The 16,141-nt window shown below is 49.8% G+C and overlaps 1 protein-coding gene across 2 annotated transcripts; it reads right to left on the bottom strand.

The window, feature by feature from the left end:
- Window positions 1-5,565: 5,565 nt before the first annotated feature.
- LOC133122160 (zinc finger protein 750-like) lies at window positions 5,566-14,762 on the bottom strand. Of its 2 annotated transcripts, none has more exons than XM_061231943.1 (3): window positions 14,469-14,762; window positions 7,193-8,891; window positions 5,566-7,028 (listed from the first exon to the last, which is right to left on the bottom strand). In XM_061231943.1, the coding sequence occupies exons 2-3, from the start codon at window positions 8,527-8,529 to the stop codon at window positions 6,419-6,421; spliced, it is 1,947 nt and encodes a 648-aa protein (XP_061087927.1). In that variant the 5' UTR covers window positions 8,530-8,891; window positions 14,469-14,762; the 3' UTR covers window positions 5,566-6,418. The 2 variants fall into 2 exon arrangements, with proteins under 2 accessions (XP_061087927.1, XP_061087926.1); XM_061231942.1 differs by having other exon boundaries at window positions 7,193-8,867.
- Window positions 14,763-16,141: the final 1,379 nt, after the last annotated feature.

Raw genomic sequence — 16,141 nt, 5'->3', positions numbered from 1 at the left:
GGTTAATCGTAACAAGTATGAGCTTCAAGCCCTTCGGCAAGATTAGTGTGTGCCACCACCCAGATTGAGCCTTGTGATGCCACTGCGTCTGATTGGTGGATTTTTTTTTTTTGGAATCCAATTGAACATACTTTATCTATGGCCATGAAATACAGAGGGAATATGACATTATAAATAAAAGGATGTTCCCTCATTAATCCAAATGTCCCGGAGGCTTGTTGTCCAGTCATCTCAGCTAGCGGGGCGGGGGGGGGGGGGGGGGGGAGTGCCAATTAATCTTTGCCGTGGCTCCAAGACGCTGTTCCAGATTCACTAAGATGTGAGTCACCTTTCAGTTGGCGCTTTTACCCGGAGCAACTCGTACAATTTACTGTGCTTGTACACTATACACTCCACTTAAACAGCTGTTTATTATACTGAAGACATTTGGGATTATTACCTTGCACAAGGATAGGAGAGCAGTGCCCTACCTCAGACTCAAACCGATACATTACAAGGGTCACACTTTCCAAAAAGGTTATATGAATTGGCATTACCTAATGTAGTTATTACCAATAATTCAAGATGTACCTACAGTATACAATAATTAAACATGAAACTTGGTTTATGTATTAGTTATGTGAGTATTTATTCATCAGCAAACCATTGGATAAACATATCAGTTAACCATGGACAAATACATAAACTTTTTTTTATTCCAACATGAATTGACATGAGCTAATGTTGTTCTTAACATTAAGTAATGATGTACAAATACAAGCTCTATGGATTAACTTTTCAGTAGTTAGCTAGCAACTACATTAGATAATGGCAATTATTGTAACCTTAATGTAAACTGCTACCATCACAAAGCCCCAGCCAAGTCATTGTCAGGTTAGCCCCGGTCAAGTTATTATCCAATCAGGTTAGTCCCAGCCAATTCACTGTCCAATCAGGTTAACCTCAGCCAAGTAATTATCCGATAAGGATAGCCCTGACAAAATCATTATCCAATCAGGTTTGCTGCAGTCAAGTCACTGTCCAATCAGATGAGCCCTAAATCTCTTTTTGGGATTAGACTATGTCGAGCAAGTCCACACAGGTACAAGGAGAGAACAGCTTAAGTAACAGCTGTAGCCCATTAGGCTCCAATCAGCCTAACCTGCATGTCTTTGGACTGTGGGAGGAAACCGGAGTACCCGGAGGAAACCCACGCAGACAGGGATTCAAACCCATGACATTCTTGCTGTGAGGCGGCAGTGCGACCCACTGCGCCATTCGTGCCACCCGGTTTCAAACCTGATCCGCCAAACTGGCGTGCCTGCGATTGCAGCTATTAGTGTAGTCGGCTGAACACGCACCTGTTTGTGTGTGTGTGTGTGTGTGAGAGAGAGGAGGGACTGGTGCAATCTCTAACCTCTCCTCCATCCTCGCCCCCTAATTCAGGCTAACTGATGTGTGCCCTCCAGTCATCTCCACACCCCCTTTTCTGTAAGGAAAGCAGAGCTTTTCTGTTTGATGGTTGATTGACTGCTCCCTTCAGAAACGTTCTACCGTAAACTGCCTGACTCTGGCAGGAGACGGACAGTTCAAAACACAGTAACGCAAATTCACAAGATAAGTCTGAATCTGTGCCTTGTCGACAATTAGCATTAGCTGCCAGAGAGCTGTGCGGTCACCCCTCCAGTGACGGGGATGCGACCTTCCTGACTGCAGCTTGGCGAAGCTTGCAGAGCGAGGCGGAGCGTCGGTGTTGATTGGCTGATGCTCTGAGACGGTATCGGCTGTGAAGAAATCGGCGGATAGATTCTTACCTCAGGTGAGACGCAGGGCTGGGGGGTGAGCCGCAGGGCTAGCAGGTGAGCCGCAGGGCTAGCAGGTGAGCCGCAGGGCTAGCAGGTGAGCCGCAGGGCTAGCAGGTGAGTCGCAGGGCTGGCAGGTGAGCCGCAGGGCTAGCAGGTGAGCCGCAGGGCTAGCAGGTGAGTCACAGGGATAGCAGGTGAGTGGCAGGGCTGCACAGGTGTGACGCAGGGATAGCAGGTGAGTCCCAGGGCTGCACAGGTGTGACGCAGGGCTGCACAGGTGTGACGCAGGGCTAGCAGGTGAGTCGTAGGGCTGCACAGGTGAGTCACAGGGCTGCACAGGTGAGTCGTAGGGCTGCACAGGTGAGTCACAGGGCTAGTAGGTGAGTCGCAGGGCTGCACAGGTGAGTCGTAGGGCTGCACAGGTGAGTCACAGGGCTAGCAGGTGAGTCACAGGGCTAGCAGGTGAGTCGCAGGGCTGCACAGGTGAGTCGTAGGGCTGCACAGGTGAGTCACAGGGCTAGCAGGTGAGTCACAGGGCTAGCAGGTGAGTTGCAGGGCTAGCAGGTGAGTCGCAGGGCTAGCAGGTGAGTCGCAGGGCTAGCAGGTGAGTTGCAGGGCTAGCAGGTGAGTCGCAGGGCTAGCAGGTGAGTCGCAGGGCTAGCAGACACCTCAGGGCTCGTGCCGCTCCCTGGCATAGCGTGACTGCCTCGCTGTCACCCGCCGTCGCCGCGGGATACCAAACCTGTCCTGCTTCTGAAACCACACCCACTGTGTGGAGAGAGAGAGAGAGAGAGAGAGACCTCTGACTCTGACTCTGTAGATGTGCGCTCTCTTTGGGGTGACGGTAGCCTGGGGCGACCGAAAAGGCAGTCTCTGGGTCTTTTCTCTGTGCTGCAGGCGCTGAAACCGGTGGTCACGGCAACAGACCAGGGCGCGTGTGCTACCTGTCTGAGGCAGCTCTTTAAGCTGCGCCACTAACATGCAGCTAATACCACCATAGCCTTGTGCCTCCAGCGCCGATACTACGTTTTGAAAATACTGACTAAAATACTCAAAATCCATTGTGAAATCTATTCATTATTTATTTTCTGTTCTGATTTTAATATCACAGGCAGTCAAGACCATAACTGCTATTCCTGGGCGGTGTGTCAATGGGAGAGTGTACACTTGTAACCAAGCGAGGGTTGAGGGTTCAAATCCCACATGTTGCTTTTGAACTGTAACCAGGGGTTGGTATAGCATATGCAGCACTGGAAAACTAAAGGCATGGGCAGTGAGCTTCGATGTAGTTTACATAAAGGAAGTAAACACTGTGTCTGTGACTGTGATTCGTTTAGAAAAGTATGGGCCAGTTTCACAGATTAAGCCTCAGCCTGGAGTAAGTTAAAATAATTTCATTAATTAATAAATAAATAATATATTTGCTCTTATGATAACTGTATGTTTAGAACAGCACTTCAGGTGTATTTTACTAGTTATGGATGTGATGCTTTAACTTGTGGAAGAACCTATGCACTTGTAAATTGCTTTGGATTAAAAGCGTCTGCCAAATGACTAAAATGGAAAAAAATGAAAATGTAATTTTGAATGGAGATTCTCAATTTTTCCGTCCTTAACTTTAAATAGGCCTCACTCATTGGAGTGACAATTGGGCTCAGCGCTGTGCCAGTGGCTGTGTGTGTGTGTGTGTGTGTGTGCGTGCATGTGTGTGTGTGCATGTCTGTATATTGTGAGTATGTGTGGGTATGAGTGTGAGTGTGAGTGTGCGTCATGCGTGTGTGTGTGTGTGCGTGTGTGTGTTTGCTGGGCGATGCCACAGAGGAACCTGCTGAACCAGCTGGACGGGGGCATTTAGGGACCTAGGAGGCCACACCCACAGAGAGCAGGAGGAATGTGGAGTCAGGCCCAGAACCCGTGCGAGCTGACGGCAAGGATACATGGCCATCTGGGTCATGGCACTACACCAGCCATGACCCAGCACTACACCAGCCATGACCCAGCACTACACCAGCCATGACCCAGCACTACATCAGCCATGACCCAGCACTACACCAGCCATGACCCAGCACTACACCAGCCATGACCCAGAACTACACCAGCCATGACCCAGCACTGCATCAGCCATGACCCAGCACTACACCAGCCATGACCCAGCACTACATCAGCCATGACCCAGCACTACATCAGCCATGACCCAGCACTACACCAGCCATGACCCAGCACTACACCAGCCATGACCCAGCACTACACCAGCCATGACCCAGCACTACACCAGCCATGACCCAGCACTACATCAGCCATGACCCAGCACTACACCAGGAATGACCCAGAACTACACCAGCCATGACCCAGAACTACGCCAGCCATGACCCATAACTACACCAGCCATGACCCATAACTACACCAGCCATGACCCATAACTACACCAGCCATGACCCATAACTACACCAGTCATGGCCCACAGAGCTACCAAAATGTTCCCCATTTTTTTTAGCAGCAGCTTTCATCAGTACCACAAATATATACACTTACCGAGCACTTTATTGGGTATTCATAAAGTTTTTTAGACTTCTACTGCTGTAGCCTATCCACTTAGTGATGATGCGTTGTGTGTTCAGAGATGCTCTTCTGCGTACCACTGTTGTAATGTGTCTGCATGCTTTTATGCATTTAGTTGCTGTCACGTGAATGGCTGATTAAATGTTTGCATTAACAAGACCTACCTAATAAAGTGGTCACTGAGTGTACAGTGACCACCTTAACGTTTGGGACAAAGATCCGTACTTATATCAGCTGTTTTTCGGACCAAATGTGACTTCAGACCATGGATGGAATGATTATAATCTCTTATAATCTCTAGAGTTTGTAGAGAATGGGGGGAGCAGTGGGAGCAGTGGGCAGCCACAGTGCAGTGCCTTGCCTAAGGGCCCACATCCCTGTGCAGTTCCCGCTGCGGCCACACCTGGACCTGAACCACCAACCCTCCGGGTCCCAGACAGGCACCTCAGCCACTACGCCACAGGTTGTCCGTGCTGAGATTCTGAGACGCTCCTGGCATTGCAGATTGACAAAAGGGCCAGCCAGCTACTCAGCTCCATAGTTTTGACGTGTTGTCTCCTTACCACTGAAGCCAAAACATCCATCCATCCAACCATTATCTGAACCTGCTTATCCTGAACAGGGTCGCAGGGGGGCTGGAGCCTATCCCAGCATACATTGGGCGAATGGCAGGAATACACCCTGGACAGGTTGCCAGTCCATCGCAGGGCACACACATTCAGTTGCACACTCTCCAATCAACCTAACCTGCATGTCTTTGGACTGTGGGAGAAAACCGGAGTACTCGGAGGAAACCCACGCAAACACAGGGAGAACATGCAAACTCCACACAGAGAGGCCCTGGCCGACGGGGATTTGAACCCAGGACCTCCTTGCTGTGAGGCGGCAGTGCTACCCACTGCACCATTCGTGCCGCCTGAAGCCAATACGTTGTAATGTAATTAATCTTCAGAACATTAATGAAACTGAGCAGTAATGGAATTATATGGATGGATGTCTTGTACAGGTATACATTGCCAGAAAGTCACATTACAAAGCACAACTTCCTGGTTGAAAGAATAGTTATCCTGGGCAGAAAGCTCAATATCTGTAGTCAGCAGAATCTGACAGCTCACAAAATGCCCAAAACAAAGTAATCATAGACACAAACCAATTGCAGCCATTTTTATCTCCAGAAATGGATAACATAAAGTCAGTGGATATACACTCATACAAATAGGTATATAATATATTTATTTATTAAAGTAGGTCAGTATGTACAGATTACCATCACCTCGTGCTGGGCCCATGGGTTAGAATAAATACATGTCATTATCATATTTAAATAACAAACTCTCCGGAACTCTGTCTCTGGGACTGTCACCAAGACTTAACTTTTTTTTTTTCATAAAAGAACAATACTGGATTTTAATTGCAGTCCAATAGTCCCACGTCTGGACAAGGCCCTCTAAAGTCTCACAGAATGCTTGCAAACATATTACATGAACAATTACTTTTACATACTTTTACATCCCAAAAGATATTTTCCATTAACAAGGAAAAAAATCACAGTCTTGGCAGGTGAGTGTTCCTGTACGTCCTGTGCGTCCAGTTTCACAAGGTGTGAGGAGTGATTGGCTTTCAAGGCGCCCCGTTAAACACCAACATCCCCGATAAACCCCAACAACTGAAAGGTCTGCGTTGGAGGGCATTACTTGGCATAGGTCCTGCATGTCCAATCAGCAGTGAGTCAAAGAGAAGAAGCGTTGGGGTCAGTCTCTAATCGGGTCGATACCCTGCTCACCTGAGGCATACCGACAGTACGTGGGTCTGGTTCTGATGCAGTCCGGTCAATACCCCGAGGCATACAGACAGTATGTGGGTCCGGTTGGACCCTAGCCGGTTGATACCCCGAGGCATACAGACAGTACGTGTGTCCGGTTGGACCCTGGCCGGTGATACCCTGGGGCATACAGTCAGGACATGGGTCCAGTTGTGCTGCGGGCCAATGCCCTAGGGCATACAGACAGTACATGGGTCCGGTTGAACCCTGGCCGGGCCACTACCCTGCTGACCTCGGGCACACAGACAGCAGATCAGGAGCAGCGGGGTCTCTTCCTCAGGGTGCGGGTGGGGTTTGAGGTCTTGATCCTCTTCGCCTGCTGCTGGCCACCGCCACTGGACCTCTTCTGACCTTTGACCCTGGCCCTGGGCTGCGGGGCCTTGGGTGTCATGGCGCCCAGGTCGGGGGCGGGGCCGGGGCCGGGGACAGGGCTCCCCGGGTTGGAGGCGTGCGCGCGGAGCGGGGATTGGCTGCTGAGGCTACGGAGGCTGGAGCTGGCTAACTGACAGAGGGCAAAGGCCGCCGTCTGCTTCTGTTCGTCGCAGGTCTCCAGGTCCGCCGGATCGTCATCGAGGGGCACCCTGAGTCCTCTGACCCCCGGGGATCCGTGGGAGGGGCCCTCAGGGGGACCGCAGGGGGTGTGGCAGGGCGAGGCCCTCAGGGACAGGTTCAGGGGCATGTCCTGGGGCATGGGAGAGCTCCCCCTGCTGGTGTGGAGGTCTGCGACAGGCTCCCCCACAGCCCGGTCCTTCTTGGAGAGGTTGAGTGGAAGCATGTCGTCCTCCTCGCCGACTTCTTCATCTTCCTCATTTTCCTCCACCTCCTCCTTGTCAGACTCGGCAGAATTAGGTGGCTGTGATGATCTGTGAAAAATAGCATTGTTAAAATGACATGTTACTGGGGGAAATAACATAAAACTATTGTTGTTGTTGTTGTTGTTGTTATTATCTTCCTTGGTCAATAATAATAAGAATATTACAGTATATTTATGAAGCAGTGTCCTCCCTATAGGTGTTTCGCTCCTTACCTGTCTGTCTGCTGCCCATCGCTCTCCTTCTGCGAGTGTTCCAGCGCAGTCGGCTGTCTGATTGGCTGAGCGGTGGTAATCCCATCCCCTGATTGGTGGCTGGAAGTGGCAGGCTGCGTGGGCCCTTGGCGGGGGTCCTTCTGGGTGAAGTCAGTGGCGCTGGGCCGATCGGGGGACCCCGAGGCTGCACACCCGGCTTTGGGGCTCATCCTGGGCCTCTTCGCCTCCCCCTGGTCCTGTCCCGTCTCCACAGGGGGCCGGCTGCGGGGGTCCGCCTGGGCGTACAGGTGGGGATACATCCCGTACTCTCCCCCGGGCCCCATGTGTCGGACATAGGTCTCCAGGGGCAGGGGCCCGGATTCGGAGAACGAGGGCGGGGGGTGCTGCTCGGGCGTTCGGTAGAGGCCGTACTGGAAGGGGGAGGCTTGATGGAGGGTGGGGCAGTACCTGTAGTGGTGTTCGGGGAAGGGGAGCAGGGCGTGGGCGGGGAAGACTGGCCGGGGCAGGACAGGGCGCTGCTGGGTGTCCAGGAAGTAGGGGCGGATGGGGTGGGACCTCTCCGGCAGCAGGAAGGGCTGGAAGCAGGGGTGGTGGTGGAGGGGGTGGTCAGGGAACACGTAGGTGGGGTATTCCCCCGCAATCGGCCCCGCCTTCTTCTCCGGGGAGGGGTGGAGCTTGTGCTGGAAGCCAGGCGGTGGGGGCGGGGCCGGGGGCGGGGCCACGAAGGCCTGGGCAGGCCTCCAGGACGGGGCGGGGTGGTAGAAGGCAGAGGCAGAGGAGGGGGCTGGTGCCTCTTTGTCAGCCTCACGCCGGGCAGGGATGGGGGAGAATGCAGAGTGGCGAGCCTCTGACGGACGTCTCTCCGAAACCTCCTCACCGGGCAGCCGGGCCTTGGGTTCGGGGGGACCCCTTTCTGCCCCCACAGGGACCCCTGGCCCCTCCGCATCTCCTCTTTTCTGTTCCAGCCCCGCTGGTGGCCCAGAAGCCACTCTGTCTTCCATGGGAAGGGGTGCGGCGACCGGAGGTGCGGGCGTCGGCGAGGTCGCTGAAGTTGCCGCGGTCTGAGGCGGGGGTGTGGCGCTCTTGGTCGCCGTGGAGACGTGAGCCGGGACGGGGGTGGGCACGGGGGCCGGGGCGGGGTCGAGCGGGGCCAGTTTGACCTGCTTGGACATCAGGGAGATGGAGTTCTTGCACAGGTTGTACTTCATGTGGTTGAAGAGGTGGGACTTCTCGTTGCAGGTGAAGGGGCACTGGAAGCATTGGTACTTAAAGGGCTTTCCCTGCGGCCGCGGGATGTAGTGGGGCTTCTTGGGCTTGCGCTCCCGGGTGGCGCTCATGGTGACTGGCGTGGACGGGGCCTGAGCAGGGCCCGGTGCGATTCGCCGACCTTCTCCTCTGGTCTCAGGGCAGATAGAGAGGTCACTCCGGGAATGTCTTAGAAAGATCACTCCGGGGATGTCTTAGAGTGGTCGCGGGATGTCTTAGAGCGGTCGCGGGATGTCTTAGAGTGGTCGCTCCGGGGATGTCTTAGAGTGGTCGCAGGATGTCTTAGAGCGGTCGCGGGATGTCTTAGAGTGGTCGCTCCGGGGATGTCTTAGAGTGGTCGCTCCGGGTTCAACTGCTGCCGGCCTTCCCTGCGGTCTTATGACGATGAGGAAGAACCCATGACCAAGACCTAGGAGGAGAACAAACCAACAGCCTGGTGTTTATATAGAACAGTACAGCCCTCAGTAGAGTTCCTCAAATCATGGTCCTTGAGGGCTGAGAACGGCTAGTCTTCCACCCTCCTTCTGCCTGGGAGCCTGGCGTGAAAAAGTCTGGCCAATCAGTAGCACTAATTCAGATTTAGATTTCAGCGCCAGAATTGAGAATATCTGCAGTATATATCACACACAGATGCTCAATCCAGGCTCTTCCCCAGTATGTTCTTCCAATCACCTGGAGTTGCTAATTAGCACAATTCTTCAGCCAGGAGACAGAACTACTTTGTGAAATCGGCTGCCTGAGATTATTGTTGAACTTTTCTGACCCCCAGACCTGGGTCAAACATGTAGTGGTTTTGGATTCACATTCTTTTCTATCCTTTACTGAGCTCTGGTGTGTTGGAACCTGGGAAATACTCCCAGAAAGTGCAAACCTCGTCTTCTGGTCCTCATGGTTGGCTCACCAAGCAAGTATTTTAATCCAAAATAATTACATATTTGACTGTAGTCTGCTCATGTTATATAATATTTCCCTAAACCGGTGCTGTCAATTTGATTTTTCTTCCACCTTACACAAATGGAATATACCTGAGTATATGGAAATAAAATATATGACCAAGATATACATATTATGTTTTTATTTTATTATTATTTATTCAAATATAATAAAGTATTTTATTATAACAGCTCACTGTACAATATACGAAATACTTCCCCTTTTATACGGTGAAATATTTTCTAAAACATCCTGCTGTAAACTATATTTATTTTTGCAGTACTGCAACAGTTCTGTAACAGTTTTCCAGTTTTTTTTTTTTTTTTTGGTTCAAAGCCGTTGAGAAAAAGCGGACGTTTCACAGTGCGCTGTTCACAAAGGAAACCGCACACCTCGTGCCCGAGAAGCGGGTCCTGTTCTGCTGGTCTGGAGAAAACACCAGCCCCTGGGCCAAATCCACCGGTAACAGTCGCCCCGGGCGATGCGCGGGACAGCAACTGCGACAATAACAAGCCGACCTGAAACCGGCAGGGCATGCAAAGCAGGGCGGGGTCCTGCGGGGAGGCGCTTTGCATAGGGAAATGAGTCTGTCCCGCGGGTCGAATCTTAAACGCACTTTCCATGTTTCGGTTGCCCCTACCTCGCCTGGCCTGCGCGGAGTCGGCGGCGGAGCCAGACGAGCTACCCCCGCAGACCGTTAACGGCGCATTTGCTTATGTCTGTTATGTTATTGTACGTGTTATTATTACCCGTGCTGTATAACCGTAGCCGCAGTTAAAGTGGCGTAAAGTGCCTTGGCGATGTTCAATGGGCACGCCCTGGTCCGGGAATGCTGCTGGCCAAGTCAGGCTAAGATGTTCAGCTTTCCCATGTTAGTGTTGTATGCTCTCTATTGGAGTTCACACTGGATATGAGCATTTGAATGCAATGTTTTAAATCGTAATTTAATGTATTGTATTGTATTGTATTGTATTGTATTGTCATGTCATGTCATGTCATGTCATGTCATGTCATGTAATGTTTTGTAACGTAATGTAATGTACTGTTTTGTAACATAATGTAATGTATTGTAGTGTATTGTCATGTAATGTTTTGTATTGTTTTTTAATGCAATGCAATGTCATGTCATGTACTGGTCTGTATTGCAATGCAATGTATTGTAGTGTATTGTAATGTAATGTACTGTTTTGTAATGTATTATATTGTAGTGTATTGTCATGTAATGTATTGTTTTTTAATGTAATGTAATGTCATGTACTGGACTGTATTGTAATGTAATGTATTGTATTGTAGTGTAGTGTAGTGTATTGTCATGTAATGTAATGTAATGTCATGTCATGTACTGGACTGGACTGTATTGTAATGTAATGTATTGTATTGTCTTGTAGTGTATTGTATTGTCATGTAATGTATTGTATTGTATTGTAGTGTAGTGTATCGTCATGTAATGTACTGTATTGTAGTGTAGTGTATTGTCATGTAATGTACTGTATTGTATTGTATTGTAGTGTATTGTCATGTAATGTACTGTATTGTATTGTAGTGTATTGTCATGTAATGTAATGTACTGTATTGTATTGTACTGTAACGTAGTGGCGGTGTGTGCGCACGGTGCGCTCAGGGGGTCGCGGTGGTGGGACGTAGCCTGGCTACCTGCTGAGACTCGCCTCCCTCTCTCACAAAGCAGCGCTTACGGCGTGAGAAACTGCAGCCTCCCATTTCCCATGACTTCACCCCCCACTGCTGACACACACGCACACGCGCACACATGCACGTACGCGCACACACACACACGCACACATACGTACACACACATGCACATGTACACACACACACACACACACACGCATGTGCACACATACATACACATACGCATGCACACGTACACACATGCACACACACATACACACGGATATACACGCACACAAACTCACACATGCACACACACATGTACACACACGCACACACACACATACACATACATACACACACACATACACACACACAGAACTGGATGCCTGATGATGTCATCATCCCGCATCGAAGGCCAGTGTCTCTCTCTCTCTGACACATCAGTCTGGGTGATATGTGGCAGACGGGCTGCGGTGACTAATGAACAGGAAATACAGTGTGACCTCTGACCTCTGACATGAGGAGCCGGGCTGTGTTCTGCGACCGTTTACATCCACAAACGCAATAGTGTCACAGTATAGGAGTCACGAAATACGCATCCTGCCTCTTTGAAAGAAACACAGTTGAGGACATGTGCCGATCTCAAGAATACCTAGCTGCAGGGTAACTCTATCTCTCATGGTGGCACGGTGTACCTTACATTTCAGCCATTTTTAGCAGGCTTACACAGCTTTAGCGTTGTAGCCTAGTTTCCATTTATACAGCTGGATGTATACTGAAGCACTTCAGGTCAATTGACTTGCTCAAGGGTACAAGGGCAGTGTCCTACCTGGGAATGGAGCCTGAAACCTATATGTTAAAAGGCCAGTTCCCCACACACTACTACTGCCTGTGTGTATTCATTTTGAATTTACTGTATAGAGAGATGCAAGAGAACAAAGGGCTGAGGCCAACAGAAAAGGCAGCAGAACCAAAAACAAAATATCCTCCTTTCCTCTTCAGGGCAAAATACCCTTATTTCCTCTGCAAGGCGTAAGAGCACAAATATGTGATTAGAATGCTGTTGACCGACCAATCTAATGCTGATGTCACAATCGTTGCACAATGCAGAGTTCTAGAACAGTGACTTTAGAATTTTGATAAAACATTCCCAAACATAAATACTTTTCAAAGAGTCATCATGTTCATCATGAAGTTGAATGTGTCAATCGGAGGCCGTTAAGTGCTTCTAAAGCTCTTCTAAAGGCCCCCCAAGTGTGGCCCTAAGAGAGTGACTTCTGGTTCTCCCGGCTCTTGAACCCGGAGGTTTCAGCGCCCCGCCCGTCATGCGCACTGACGAAAGAAGCCGCCTCACAGGTTGGATTGGGGGGGGGGGGGGGGGGGGCGTTGGCGTTGAGCTCCCTCGCGTTAAATAAAAGGAACTATGGGCTAATTTCATTTGGCTCAGTCCCACATCAGCCAGTGTCTGCAGGAATGCCCTGTGCTAAATGTGGATGATCGCATATCTGTTTCACGTCACAGAGAGAGCAGGGATGGGCGGTGTTTCAAACAAAAGTATTTCAAATATGCGTTTCACATGAAAAATAAATGGTTTCCTGTCCTTGCCTTCCTTTCAGCTTGGTTTAGGCCTTTTCATCTGCCCCATTTCCATTGTAGTTCATAGATACATTTATCTATTATGTTTCTTTTGTTGTTTTAACAACAAAATTACATTTTTGTGTATCCTTTTATGCATGCTTGTTTCATGTGATATCCGGGGCCCCCGCGTGTTTTTATGTGACATCCGGGGCCCCCGTGTGTTTTTATGTGATATCCGGGGCCCCCGCGTGTTTTTATGTGATATCCGGGGCCCTTGAGTGTTGATCAGGAAAAACCTCACGCATACCGTCCCTTAAAGCAAAGAAGTTAACACTACGGGTTAATGAATTATCCAAATGCTTTCTGAAAAAGCGTTTGAATCAAGCCCACTTTATTTCGCATTTGTTTTGGAACGGCACCCTTGGGAACATTTGTTTTGGAACTGCAGGACCAATCGGGATGCGAATCAAATTAAAATTAGATCGCGTACATTTTTCTATTTTTCCTTCACCAGTTTGTGATGATCTTTCCTTTTCCGTTTGTTTGGAAAAACAGTGAATATTTTGTTGTTTCTCATGTTTTTTTCACACCGTTCACAGGTGTGCTGGGTCTCTTCAGAGCCAGACGGCGGTTTACCTGCCGCGCGTCCGCCGGAGCCCGCCGGAGCCCGGAGGAGCGCTGTACTGAGACGTGTGAGTCCAGGAGACAGGCAGGTCAGGTGTGTCTGGGTGAGCACGCAGGTGGTGAGTAATGCTAAAATAATTACAGGTAGCAGGTGCACCGCTCTGCGGAGAGGCCGCCGCGCTCTGTCGCCGAGGCGTTACCGCTGGGCTCGGCCACGCTAGTGGGTTATCCTCGATCCTGGCACCGCAGCGCCTCACAGTCTCCTCACACCAGCGCCGCTCACGGTCTGCGGCTAACACCGCTAGTGGCTAACGCCGTCCGCAGCTGCCATCGCCGCGAGAAAGTCTGTCTTAATGAGTGTCCTAGTCTCGCGATGAGACTTAAAATCTTTTCTTTTCTTTCTCTCGAGTGGAAAATATTTGCTTATTTTAAGTCTTGTTTGCTTGACAACTGAAAGTTTCTGACCCCATTGGCAATTCTTGAAGTCAAACTGTCTCAAGCCGTCTCACCACATTGGCAATATTTTTGTATCATTTAGCAAAAAAGTAGTAGAAATACTGGTAACACTGTACAATACGTTTCCATGAATTGGAATAAAGTGGTTGTTAACTAACTAGTACTGAGAAATTAATCTGTACAGCTCTGTTAATGTATATGTGCATCATTAATTCATGACAACAACTACAGTAGTTAATGCCAATTCATGAACCCTATTGCAAATTAAGATTTTACATATAGATATTAGACTGAAATACTTTGGTTTTGCAGTGATCGCCCGACTCCAGCAATCTCAGACAGCGCTCAGACGTCTGCTGTGTCTAACACTGTGACTCAAGCAGCCGCTTTTGCCCCATATCAGGCAACACGGTTTAAAGCCAAAATGAACACACCATCCACCATAAAATAACACATGAATACATGTAATTCCTTTTATATTTTATTCTTTTTATCTTTCCTATTGATATTACTTATTTTTAATATTCATTTTTTCCCCCTTTGCTATTTTACGGTGTTTCACATTAACCACAGGTGTATTTTTGTTATGTGTCTACAGTTTGTTTTAATATTTAAATTGTGTGGTGCGTTTTGCCACGCACTTCACGCTCCGCACTTGAATTGTCCATAAATAGTTATAATTATTATTATGATTATTGTGATTATTATGATGAGTGTAACTGAGTGTGCCACTGATATCCTGCTCGTCCCGCCCTCTCACCTGTAACAGACAAGCGGAGCGTCTTACCTGCGGAGTGCCGGAGGTTGCCTATCCGCGGCCGGGGAGGAACACCTGTCCTGGCTGTGTGTCGCTGGTGCTGCGTGTCCCTGGTGCTGCGTGTCCCTGGTGCTGCGTGTCCCTGGTGCTGCGGTCCCGTGTGGTTCCCACCCGTCCGGCACCCGTGGGGAAACTCTCCAGAGTGCGCTGTGTGCGGGCTGAGTTCTCTCTGTCTGAGCGCTGTCCTGCCTGCGTGTGTGTGTGTGTGTGTGAGTGTGTGAGTGAGTGAGAGAGAGTGTGTGAGTGAGTGTACCTGCTCTGTCCCTCTCTGCTCTACCTGTCCTGTCTGACGGGTCTGTTCTCCAGGGCGGGGCTTCCACCCAGAGAAGCCCTGAGGGTGCACCTGTGCACCTGATATTAGTCCGGCCCCAAGCCATGCTTCACCCGCGCGCGCGCACACACACACACACGCCCGCGCCTGCGTGCACACACACACACACACCTGCGTCACGCGCACCTGCTCCGCGTGCACCTGTCTCCAAACAAACCGCCTGCCTGCCTGCCTGCCTGCTACAGACAGGTGCATTTCTACACAGGAGTGTGTGTAAGTGTGTGTATTTATGTGTGTGTTTGTGCGTGTGTGTGTGTGTGTGTGTGTGTATGTGTGTGTATAGGTGTGGGGGGGGGCTGAGCTGGTGTGCGTAAATGTATGTATGAGAGGTTAAAAGTGTTTGTGCATGCTTGTGTGTGTGTGTGTGTGTACATATATGTAAGTGCATGTGCGTGCCTGTGTTTTTGTATGGGATTGTGATTGTATTTAAGATATGAGGTCACTAGTAATCTGTGTGTGTTTGTGAGTGTGTGTAAAACCCTTCCTCACTGCTCAGGAGGGTGCTGGCTGGGGGTTGTTGGAGGGGGCAGGGTGGAGTGCCGGTTCAGGACCTAAAACAGGCACAGCCTGCTGGACCAGGAGTAGCCCAGCCCTGTACAACCTGCATCACACTCTGCATCGTACACCCACTCACACACATAGACACACACACACACACACACACACTCACACATACACACACACACACACTCACACACAGACACACACACACACACATACACACACACACACACTCACACACAGACACACACACACACACACACATACACACTCACACATACACACACACACTCACACACACACACTCACACACAGACACACACACACACTCACACACTCACACACAGACACACACACACACTCACATGCTCACACACACACACACACACACACACACACTCACACACAGACACACACACACATACACACACACACACACACTCACACACAGACACACTCACACATACACACACACACACACACACACACTCACACACAGACACACACACACACACTCACATGCTCACACACAGACACACTCACACATACACACACACACCCACACATACACACACATGCTGGCACACACACACACACACACACACTCACACATACACACTCACATGCTCACACACACACTCACACACAGACACACACATACATACACACTCACACATACACACTCACATGCTCACACACACATACACACACACACTCACATACCTACACACACACACACACACACACCCACACATACACACTCACATAACATTTCACCATGCTAGCACAGAACGCTTCACCATGCTAGCAC

Source organism: Conger conger, chromosome 2, assembly GCF_963514075.1.
Source record: "Conger conger chromosome 2, fConCon1.1, whole genome shotgun sequence".
NCBI classification, from domain to species: domain Eukaryota; kingdom Metazoa; phylum Chordata; class Actinopteri; order Anguilliformes; family Congridae; genus Conger; species Conger conger.
This window is presented reverse-complemented; position numbering and strand designations above follow the sequence as displayed.

What these genes read in the sequence shown, in the direction of transcription:
- LOC133122160 (XM_061231943.1), bottom strand. Translation starts at nt 8,529, where the DNA reads ATGAGCGCCACCCGGGAGCGCAAGCCCAAGAAGCCCCACTACATCCCG. An exon ending in GATGGGCAGCAGACAGACAG is followed by an intron (nt 7,029 to 7,192) that starts GTAAGGAGCGAA and finishes TATTTTTCACAG; the next exon opens with ATCATCACAGCCACCTAATT.